Raw genomic sequence first — 12,113 nt, 5'->3', positions numbered from 1 at the left:
GCTCTTCTAACAAGCAATTGGTTTGTTTTGGTTTTGAAATAATCCTCACTGAGTTCTCAGTCATTCAACTGCTATTATAAATTAACAGAATCAGATTTACTTCCCAGCCACAAACTGGAAGATGAAGAATGGGAACTGCTAGAAGGTAAAGGATAGAGCAAATTTTTCAGAGCTGCAGCACAAAGAACAGTAGGAGAAAAAGGTTTCAACAGGATAGAAATATGGAAGCTTATGAAACTTGAGTAATCAGTTAAGACAGCAGCTATCAGAAATTTTAAAAAATAAGGAAAGAAAGGTAAAAAAGACTCAAATTTGGGCACCTGGGTGGCTCAGTGGGTTAAGCCATTGCCTTCGGCTCAGGTCATGATCTCAGGGTCCTGGGATCGAGCCCCTCATCGGGCTCTCTGGTCAGCAGGGAGCCTGCTTCCTCCTCTCTCTCTGCCTGCCTCTCTGCCTGCTTGTGATCTCTCTCTGTCAAATAAATAAATAAAATCTTTAAAAAAAAAAAAAGACTCAAATTTCCTCTGGAGCAGGGTTTCTCACTCTCAGCACTACTAACACTTTGGCCAGACAAATCTTTGTTGTGGGGGCTGTTCTGGGCACTGTAAGATATTTAGCAGCATCTCTGGCCTCTACCCACTAGATGCCAGGAGCATCTCTCCAGGTATGAGAACCAAAACTGTCTCTAAACTATAAATATTTCAGTGTCTGCTCTGCATATACAGTTTAACTACACATTAATTTTTTGAAGGATAAAAAACCGCATAAATACTATGCAAATTGTTAATAAGTATTTTTAAAATATTAATATTTAATATTAATATTAATAGTGATTGATTTTAATTAATTAATATTTAAAATGATAAATTGTGGAAAGGAATTATGGATTTTCTTAAGCTCTATTTTCTAATGCTTGCTATCAACTTTCTAGCATTTCAATTTCTAGAAATACATTTTATCCATCTATATTTTGAAACTAATAGATTCCAAATGAAAGTAGGCCTGGAAACAACATAATTTTTATAATATCTGTATAACATTTTACAGCCTCCAGCATTTTTACAAACTTATCCCAATTAACTCTTAGGAAAAGAGGTAGCAAAGTAATATCCCATTCAATTCATAAGTATAGGACTCCAACTGTATTCTTACGAAAACTAAATACAAAGTTCAAATATGTGTATTGTATCCCTTGCCATCATCCATGCAAGCAAAGATGGATAGAAAATTCTGCTCTGGGGGCACCTGGGTGGCTCAGTGGGTTAAGCCTCTGCCTTCAGCTCAGGTCATAATCTTGGGGTCCTGGGATCGAGCCCCACATCGGGCTCTCTGCTTGGCAGGGAGCCAGCTTCCCCTCTCTCTCTGCCTACTTAGGCCTACTTGGGATTTCTCTGTCAAATAAATAAAAATTTCAAAAAAAAAATCTGCTCTGAAAATCACATATGTGCATTTGCCAAAGAGCCTAATTCCAACTTAATAACAAATACACACCTGCAAAAATATACTTGTTAATGCATCTTTAATTCTAACCTCTCCCAGGCGCCTGGGTGGCTCAGTCAGTTAAGCATCTGACTCTTGATCTCAGCTCACGTATTGATCTCCCGGTCATGAGTTCAAGCCCCATGTGCTGGGCTCCACACTGGATGTGGAACCTACTTTAACCAAAAAAAAAAAACCAAAACACTAACCTCTCCCCTCCACTCCAAATTCACCAAACTTCTGCCTCACAATTCTGGAGCACTTCTTCCCAAATGTCGAGCCAAATATTTCTGAAAGACTATGCTAAGTTTTAACTAATCCCTAACAAAAAAATATTAGATTGCAAGTCGGATAAAATCCCAGACTATGGGGGGCGTCTGGGTGGCTCAGTGGGTTAAGCCTCTGCCTTCGGCTCGGGTCATGATCTCAGGGTCCTGGGATCCAGCCCCTCATCGGGCTCTCTGCTTGGCAGGGACCCCGCTTCCCCTCACTCTCTGCCTACTTCTCTGCCTACTTGTAATCTCTCTCTCTCTGTCAAATAAATAAATAAAATATTAAAAAAAAAAAATCCCAGACTATGACACACATCCCTAACTAGAACCTACATAGATTCAAAACTTTAAGATGCCTTATTTTCAACTTCAAAGACTGAAGTCCTCTAAGTTTGATGAAAACACATTCTCTCCAATGCAACAACCTCTGAGATCTAAATTCCACACAGAGTGAGCCTTCAGTAAATTTATTAGCTTCATGTTAAACTTCTGCCAAGTTTTATCAGTTTTTCTTCCATGAGATTTCTTTTCTATCCTTATTTATTTCTACAATTGCTATTCTAATACAGAACTCAAACACACAATTCATCAAGGAACTAATTTATTCCTTACTTGTATCATATTCCAACTCTTCTACATGGACTCCAACCAACATTCCATAACACTCTACCTTGCAGTTATAATGGTCTAGAATATGAATATTTGGAGTCCTGGCTATCATGGCCCAGTTACCACTTCTTATTTCCTGCCATGGAGTCTCCATTCCAGGAAAGAAAACCTACAAGCACCTTACTAGACTATTATGCCATCCACTTTTCTCAAAAACCTTTCCCCAACTGGGGAAATAAATCCTCATTTCAACTGCAACTATAACACATAATTGGAACTGTATTTTTACATCTTGGCATTTCTGTCAATGCTGACAAACTCTGTTTTTTACTTCTCACTCAAGACTATAGCTTCATAACTCCTACTAAACACAGACATACAATAAACCGGTGACTAAACAGCAATGTTCCCGCTGTACACGTTCTCACACTGTTTACTTGGAATTATAATAGCTTTAGAATGAATTCACCTAGTATCCAAGGGAATCTACATTCTCTAAGAACAATTCTCAGTATTGCTGTTTCTTGCAACCTAGTTGGACAGGACTCTCTCCATAGTACCAAGGCAAAGCCTTCACACTGCTGGATATCAGTATTACTGCCCTCATAGGAATTGAACTGGCAGGGTTATTAGAGTTTTCCCATTTATTCTTAGTAGCATTGTTTTCTTTTCCCAGTATAAAGATTAACAGCTAAACTAGTTAGAATTACCACTACTGGATTTTTACTCACAAAAGTAGGCATTTTAGAGTTGCTTGGAAGAATCACTAATAATCATTAAATAAACCAATTCCTCCAAAACAAAAAACAAAACAAACAATAACAACAACAACAAAAAACACACAAAACCTGAGGCTCCTTACCCAAGCATGTCACATAGAGTTGCCCACGTGCAAACAGACCAAATGTAAATCAATTCCTAGAATTTGGAGCATCTGCCCTGTGACTTGGGGCTCAGATTTGAAACCACTGCATTCGTCCTTCCACGGCCTTTTGCATCTACAGTTTGTCTCCCCCAGTTAGTGACCACACAGTCCTCTCCTGGAAACTTGTGTTAGCAGCTATATCCAGTGACTACTTGCCCTGCCCCACAACTCCACACACGCAAATTCCATTTTTGTTACTCCACGTATATATTTTAAATTAGACCATCCCCAAAATACACCTCCAACATTGGCAAAAGTTTTCTAACCATTAGAATGTCATACAATTCAAAGACAATTTAACTTTATGCAATCACAAACTCACCAAATCTGTAACACACAACAGTTACCTTACTATAAACTAGCCATAAAACACAGTATCATAGTATCCGGAGCCTCTGTCATCTACCTCTTACCTAACTGCTCCTTTTAAATACTGAGAATATTTTTCGTAACTTACAATTGGCATTCCTGCAGAGGATACTACAATTGCATATTTTCAGGTATATTTAATATCAATAATCTAGTATACTAGTTTGGAACCAAAGTACTCATGATTCAGATCTAGAAAATGATCTACCTACAACCAAATGAGTTTGTGTTTTATTTGGCTTGTCTTCCTGGTTATCAGGTTTTTTCTCTCCATTCCACTTTGCCTCATTTTAAATACCAAAATACATTAGTACAACATTATCCTAATTGTTCAGAACAGGGAACCTCAACACTACACTACACAAGCCAAAACATACATAATAAAAATAAACTTTTAGGGGTCCCAGGGTGGCTCAGTCAGTTAAGCATCTGCCTTCAGCTTGGGTCATGATCTTGGGGTCCTGGGATCAATCCCCATTTCCGGCTCCCTGCTCAGCAGGTAGCCAGGTTTCCCTCTGCCCCTTCCACCCCAACACCACTGCTCCTCTCCCCACTTGTGCATGCTCGCTCTCAAATAAACGAATAAAATTTTTTAAAAAGTGAACACGTCACTTTAAAAAATAAATTTTAAAATATATATGAATCTAAAAGTTCATGTACTTTATTCCACAAAAGATGCAGAACTTCTTTATTCCACTTTGCATGCAAGTGCATCAAGTATGATCAGTTTCTCCAAAGAAAATGTATTAGAGACAACTAATTAGAAGGTGATACTCTCAAAGTTTGCAAGAAAGCCAGGAATTTTAACCAAAAAGTTGGAAATACTATTGAAACTAGAAAGAATAAAAAGCACAATCACTAGAATAAATTTAGAATACCCATTTCAATTGTTTCGGGGCAGGGGGGAAAGCCAGAAACTACAATAGAGTCCGGAACAATAACAGCTGTTCTTTACACTAAACTCCAATCATTTAAGAAAAGATTGAAGTCAGCCCATTTCAAGAACACAGTAAATGTGTAAGTATATCTTAGAAAAACTTCATCAAAAATTGCCAAAATTTTACAAGTCTGGTCCCAGAGACTTATCTGGGAATCTTCTCCTATCTGAACCTATCATTCATTTCCCAACAATGTTGGAAAATGTAGCTTATTGTTGAATGCATTATTTCATTTCATTTTATGAATTTCAAAGGCAGAGTTTATGCTCATGACCTGATCTTAAAAGAAAAAGAGCCTAAGTTTTTACTTGCATGACCCTCAACTGTTTTTTTTTTCTGTGAGTTTCATCCAAGTAGAAAAAGAAATGGTTTATTTGCTCATTGAGATAAAGTGATTTGGAAAAATTAGAACCATCACTCTTTAAGACCTTCAAACTGTTATTATGAAAAGAGGATTTTTTAAATATTTATTAATCTTATACTAAATAAAAAGAATAGAGTATGCCACAGCTTTTAAAAAAGTTTTAAAACTACTGTATAAATAGGGACTCCTGAGGGGCTCAGCTGTTAAGCATCTGCCTTCTGCTCAAATCATGGTACCCGGGGTCCGGGGTCCGAGGTCCTGGGATGGAGCCACACATCAGGTTTCCTGCTCAGCAGGAAGCCTGCTTTTCCCTATCCCACTCCCCCTACTTATGTTCCCTCTCTCACTGTCTCTGTCAAATAAATAAATAAAATCTTTTTTAAAAAACTACTATAAAAATAAAAAATTAAAAAACATATTAAAAGTTGGGTAAGAGGTCACAGACAAAAAAATATTTTTAAAAGAATTGATCCATCTATGCAGGATGAAGCCGAGGCAGAAACGCAAATAACATACAGGATCCACACAGGTGACAAAAATGAGTGAAGTGGGCCAAATGTATTGCCAGTAGGAATGATAGTAACTGCACTGACTGGTAAGCACGTGCCCAGTCTAAAGAGGACAGCTGTTGCTCTACCACTCTGCTATAGACAATGGGAATGCAGCCCAAGAACCTGGGTTTCCAACCCTTTCAAAAAAAAAAAAAAAAGGAAAGAAAGAAAAATCTAAAAATCTATGAATTTCATTGAGGAATTTCCCAATTTTTCAATGTTGTTAACTAGTTGAAACCTAAAGATGCTGTGAATCAAACAAAACACATCTCTAAGGTGAGTTCAGTCCAGAGGCCACCTTCAAGCTAATGTGTGAAATCTGCTTTCAAAACGTTATGAGGGGGCAACGGGTAAAAAGTTCAGGCCTTGAGGTCAAGCTGGCCTGGGTTTGAATGTCTAATTCACCACTTAGCAGGTGGGTAATGCTAAAGAAATCATTTCTTCAAGCCTATTTCTTCAACTGTAAAAAACCACCACTCTCTTAGAAATGCTGAAAAGTGAAACTCCTAACAACAGTATCAGAAACACAATAGACATCATAGAAATGTCCCTTACTCCCCCCTCCTTAACCCTGCAAGTCCTTTGGAAAATTTAAGAAATCAGAAAATAAATAAACACCCTTGAAGATCATAAATAAGTTATTAAAAAAAAAATCAGAAAACAGAGGTGCCTTCTATGGCCGTTTCCCTCAACACCTGCTACTCAGAGAGGCTCTTTGTATACAGAAAAGATAGAGTTAACGTAGGGGATGGCCTGAATGGGCCTTAAAATGATACAGCTGACTGGATTATCAATCTCAAACTAAAAAGATGAAGAGGCAGAACTCCTTAAAGATAGAGACAAATCTGTCTCTCTTATTAAATTCATAGACCCTTATTTGCTGGTAGAAGTGAGAGAAATCGTTTAACCTTAAGCTTTGATACTTTTAATACTTTTGGCCAAACTTCCAGAAAACTTATTTCTAAAGAATGCATGGTACAAAACAAAGGATTTACGCCAAATTTTTAAACATAAAAAACATGCCATACTCTAAACTTCATTTTATGTGTGATTTCATCAAACCAAAGTACTATTGTATTGAATTTACGACTAGAGCTAAAATATCGTTTGTCCTCTCAAGCATATGAATTAATTTTTAAAGAGAAAAGACACCTCCCAAAATACTCAAAAACACAAATATTTTGAAATTTGAAACACAAATATTTAGAAATTCCAACCAATTTCTAATGTATATGTTGCAAATAGCTCAGATTCATATTTAAAAATAGTATATATTACAATAAAATTACAAATATCTCCATGTACCCAAAGGCTACAATCTTGATGCTAATTTTAAAATGAAAGTTTTAGTGTCTTTTTTTTTAAAGTTCTGCTTAAATGTTTAAGAACTAATGCTTTAATGTTTAATGCAAAATGATACTTTATAAATGACTCCAGAGTTCTGAATTTAGATTTTTGTGTGCCAAGGGTCTTAACCCACAAAAATTATGCTGTTAATTTGCTTCTTCAACCATCAGGCTACACCAATTTATATTCTGATTGTTTCACATTTAAAAACAAAGGTCATTTTATATACTACCACTCCTCAGTAATTTACAGTACTTCATGTGTTTGTCTTACTTTGTGCCACGTAATAGAAATGAAGAGTCTAACACCTGACTATAATCACAAATAGTGGTAACAGGCAGAAGTAATGATTTGCTGGAAGTCACATTCTGAACATAAATACAAATGTTATAAAAAGGCCCTTATAAAGGGTCTCTAGCACACAATACTTCTTAAAACTAAACATCTACTAGAAACTCTTAATCTAAAACGTACATCTAGCAAATGAACACCACAAACTACAACAAAAGTGTACCTACAAGTTCGGACTAAGTAGAACTCAGGACAAAAAACATGCTTGGCTCTGCAATAAGTTAAAGTGACAAAGAAGAACAGAAACAATACACTACGTAAAATATAAATTATCAAATTAGACTATACTCATCGGAAGCATTCCGGTAATTTTTTCAATTCAATTATCTTAAACATATTTGAGGTTTTTAAGTATACTTTGGGGCAAGTAAAAAACTTTACCTAAAATAAAGCACTTGACACAACAGCAAAATTATGCAGCTGGTCCTAGGATCAGAAAAATCGTCTTCAAAACCCGAGTTATCAAGTGATTACCTGCTTACAGTAAATTTAACTCCAATTTGAGGGGTTGGGGAGTTGCCACCGCCTGACAACTCACTAACTACGCCGTACGTCTACTCCACCTGAGAGCTTAGGAAAACTCAAGTTGGGTCACCCAGGGACTTGTCCCTCTAAGAGACCCAAACCAAACAGCGGATCAAAGAACATCCCGAAACGGCTTACCTCTTTCTCCCCACCAAACCCATTCCCCTGGGCAACAGAATGTTTTCACTGAACATAAACACACCCTCCTGAGAGCTCTCTCCATACACTCGGGCAGAGGCAGGGCTCTATAAAGAGCGGAAGCGACTCTTCTCAGAAAAGCAGAGGACCACTGTTACCCCTCCACTGGCGACCCCTCTGCAGAACCGGGTCAGTCTGGATCGCCGCGCCCGGTAAAGAACAATACACCAGCCCCGCCGCACACATTGCAACTTCCCACGAGCCTGCGCGGCGCTTCCCCGCGGTGAAGCGGACTCCGGAATCCGCCACCGGGCAGAAGCTGGGGGCGGAAGGAGGGAGGTAGAGACCGCCAGCCCCACGGCGGCAGCCCGTCCCGGCACCCGGCGAGCAGGCTGAAGGGATGGAGCCACCGGCCTGAGCTCCACGGCTCACACCCGGCAACTCGGATCTCCAGACTGCTTCTCTGGGAGGCGACCCCCGCCTCCCCTGCCGCCGGGGCAGTGGGGGGCGGGGAAGGCCTCGGCGGAGGCTCGGAGCCTCCTTGGCCCGCCACGGAAGGGAACGCGGTCGGGGCGCGGGGGACAATAGGGAGCGGGGAGCGCTGCGCGCCGGAGTGGCGCCGCCGGCCGGCCGGGCTGACTGACGCGCCCGCCGCGCGGCGCGACTGGGCTCCGCTCGACCCGGCCGCCGCTGCCGCTGCGCGGTCCGCCGTGGTCAAGGCGTCCCCGGCGCTCGGGGTCGTGCCTCACCTCCCAGCCCCGCCGCCCAGGAGAGGAGCAGAATTAACACTCTCAGCAACACCATCTTCCGCGGCCGCCGCCTCCTCACGGGTTAACAGCAGCACATCGATCCGGAGGGAGAAGCTGAAGGGGCTTGGTCCGGAGTCTCCACGGGAAGCCGGGACCTCCCCCGGCAGGAGAAACGGCGAAGCACCTCCCTCTCGCTCCACTTCAGGGGCCGGCAAAGCTCCCAGCGCCTCCAAAACAGGGACCTCCCTCCCCCTCGTTCTCTTCCTTCCTCCCTTCCCCGCGTTCCTTCCCTCGCTCCTTCCCTCTTCTCTACCTCCCTCCCCCAAACCCCGGACCTCCGCCTCCTTCCTCACCACGTGATTCGCGGCGCCCAACGGGCAGGCCCAGCCGCACCCCTTCCTCCCGCCCCTCCCCCTCCCCCAGGCGCCCCAGGGGCGCGCGCATGCGCGCGGGAGCCCGTTCCCGGGCTGCTAGACCCGCCGCCGCTTCCTGTCCGCCGGCGGAGAGCTGGGATTGGGTTTAGGAGGCGGGGTTTCCCCTGGTTCCGCCCGCAGACCGGAGCGCATCTCCGCAGAGCCTCCCGGGCTCGCTAGTTCTTGGACTGTTAACGACCGTCCCTAAGGCGAAACTGTAGAGTGAAAGATGTTAAGAGGCCTCTTTCTTCTTCTTAACTTCACAAGGAAGGGAGGTTTTTTATTTCTTCCTTTTCTGCCTCTTGTGGTGCAAGACAGCGAAAGTAAAGTCCCAACAAGCAACAGCCACCAGTGATCAAAACAGATGAAAAGACCGTCAATTCCAGAAAGGAAAGACAGAGCCTGTGGCAGTTTTTTTTCTGAATTCTTTAAAAATTTGTCGCAGATCACGCTTTGGCCGTTCTAAATGTCCGCAGTTTAAACCATACGGTCCTAAATCTGCCTAAAATACGTCTTCTTTACCACTCTCCTTTTCCCAGCTCTGAAGAGAACTCTCTGATCTTCACCCCAACTTCTTTGAAGCTCGTGTTTGGTTTATGTTTGGTTTCTCAGTAACTCACTTTGGTTCTTTAAACTCATATTCCTGGATTAAAGACTTAAACAAAGGACCTGAAATTGTAACACTTCGAGAAGAAAACTGGGAAAAAGCTCCTTGACATTGGTCTTGCCAGTGATTTTTTTTATTATGACACCAAAAGCACAAGCAACAAAAGCCAAATAAGTGGAACTACATCAAACTGAAAGCTTCTGCACGAAGAAAGAAACAATAAGCAGAATGAAAACGCAGCCTACACAAGGAGAGGATATTTGTAAATCATATATCTGATAAGAAATTGGTATCTAAAATGAATAGAGAGCTTATACAACTCAACAGCAAAGAAACAAACTATCCAATTTAAAAATACGCAGAGGGGAGGGTCTGGGAGGCTCAGTCCTTAAGCATCTGCCTTCCACTCAGGTAATGATCCCAGAGTCCTGGTGTGGAGCCCTGGGCTCCCTGCTCAGTGAGAAGCCTCTGTCTCCCTCTCCCACTCCCCCTGTTTGTGTTCCCTCTCTTGCTCTCTCTGTCAAATAAATAAATAATTTTTAAAAAAAAATAAAAATAAAAATAGGCAGAGGACGTGAGTAGACATTTTTCCAAAGAAGACATACAGATGGCCAACAAACACATGAAAAGTTGCTCATCATCACTAATCATCAGGAAAATGCAAATAAAAACCACCAGGAAAAATCACTTTATATCAGAATGATACAAGTAGAAAACTTAAGAAATAACAAGTGTTGGTAAGGATGTGGAGAAAAAGCAGCCCTTTTGCATTGTTGGTAGGAATGCAAATTGGAGCAGCCATTATGGAAAACAGTATGGAGTTTCCTCAAAAGGTTAGAAGTCGAGGTGCCTGGCTAGTTCAGTCAGTAGAGCATGCGGCTCTTGATCTTAGGGGTTGTAAGTTCAAGCCCCATGTTGGCTGTAGAGATTACTTAAAAACTTTTTAAATCTTTTTTAAAAAGTTAAAAATAGAATTACCATATGACCCACTAATTACACTAGAAATGTATAGAATTATTGAATCATTATATTGTATACCTGAAACCAATATAACACTGTACGTCAATTATACTTGAATAAAAAATAAATTTTAAGGGGCGCCTGGGTGGCTCAGTGGGTTAAAGCCTCTGCCTTCAGCTCAGGTCATGATCCCGGAGTCCTGGGATCGAGCCCCGCATCGGGCTCCCTGCTCGGCGGGGAGCCTGCTTCCTCCTCTCTCTCTGCCTGCCTTTCTGCCTACTTGTGATCCCTGTCTGTCAAATAAATAAACAAAATCTTTAAAAAAATAAATAAATAAATAAAAAATAAATAAATTTTAAGAATGTATTTGAGGGGCGCCTGGGTGGCTCAGTGGGTTAAAGCCGCTGCCTTCGGCTCAGGTCATGATCCCAGGGTCCTGGGATCGAGCCTCGCATCGGGCTCTCTGCTCAGTGGGGAGCCTGCTTCCTCCTCTCTCTCTGCCTGCCTCTCTCCCTACTTGTGACCTCTGTCTGTCAAATAAATAAATAAAATCTTTAAAAAAAATTATAAAAGAATGTTTTTGAAATAGGCAGAGGAGCTAAATAGACACTTTTCCAAAGAAGATACCCAAATGTTCAATAGTAAAACACTAACCATCAAGAAAATGCAAATCCGGGGCACCTGGGTGGCTCAGTGGGTTAAAGTCTCTGCCTTTGGCTCAGGTCATGATCTCAGGGTCCTGGGATCAAGCCCCTCATCGGACTCTCTGCTCAGTGGGGAGCCTGCTTCCTCCTCTCTCTCTGCCTGCCTCTCTGCCTACTGGTGATCTCTCTCTCTGTCAAATAAATAAATAAGAATCTTTAAAAAAAAAAAGAAAAGAAAAGAAAATGCAAATCCAAACCACAATCTTCAGTATTAGAATGGTTATCTTCAAAAAGACAGTAGATATAAGTGCTGGCAAGGATGTGAAGAAAAGGGAACCCAATATGCACTGTTGGTAGGAAGGTAAATTAGTGCAGCCACTGTGGAAAATAGTTTGGAAGTTCCTCAAAAAATTAAAAATAGAACTACCATGTGTTCCAGCAACCTCACTTCCAGGTATACATCCAAAGGAAATGAAATCAGGATCTTGAAGAGATATCTTTACTCCCATGTTCACTGCAGCATTATTCGCAAAAGCCACAACATGGAAACAAGGTAAGTGTCTCTGCACGGATGAATGGATAAGAAAATATTGGGGCACCTGGGTGGCTTAGTGGGTTAAGCCTCTGCCTTCAGCTCAGGTCATGATCTCTGGATCCTGGGATCAAGCCCCACATCAGGCTCTTTGCTCGGCAGAGAGCCTGCTTCCCTCTCTCTCTCTGCCTGCCTCTCTGCCTACTTGTGATAAATAAATAAATAAAATCTTTAAAAAAAGAAAAAAAGAAAAGAAAACATGGGGTGCCTGGGTGGCTCAGTGGGTTAAGCCTCTGCCTTTGGCTCGGGTCATGATCTCAGGGTCCTGGGATCGAGCCCA

At 41.5% G+C, this 12,113-nt stretch overlaps 1 protein-coding gene across 1 annotated transcript in view; it reads right to left on the bottom strand.

Annotated features, from left to right (window-relative positions):
- Positions 1 to 8,938, bottom strand: part of ADAM10 (ADAM metallopeptidase domain 10) — a 134,679-nt gene extending 125,741 nt beyond the window's left edge. The window contains exon 1 of the mRNA XM_032864849.1: positions 8,618 to 8,938. Within this exon, the coding sequence (XP_032720740.1) occupies positions 8,618 to 8,672 (55 nt within the window). The 5' untranslated portion in view covers positions 8,673 to 8,938. The remainder of the gene's footprint in view (positions 1 to 8,617) is intronic.
- Between the last annotated feature and the right edge of the window lie 3,175 nt (positions 8,939 to 12,113).

The sequence above is a fragment of the Lontra canadensis genome, unplaced genomic scaffold, assembly GCF_010015895.1.
Source record: "Lontra canadensis isolate GAN:19392208 unplaced genomic scaffold, GSC_riverotter_1.0 scaffold28, whole genome shotgun sequence".
Lineage (NCBI taxonomy): Eukaryota > Metazoa > Chordata > Mammalia > Carnivora > Mustelidae > Lontra > Lontra canadensis.
The sequence above is the reverse complement of the archived record's forward strand: the minus strand, read 5'-3'. Positions and strand labels throughout refer to the sequence as shown.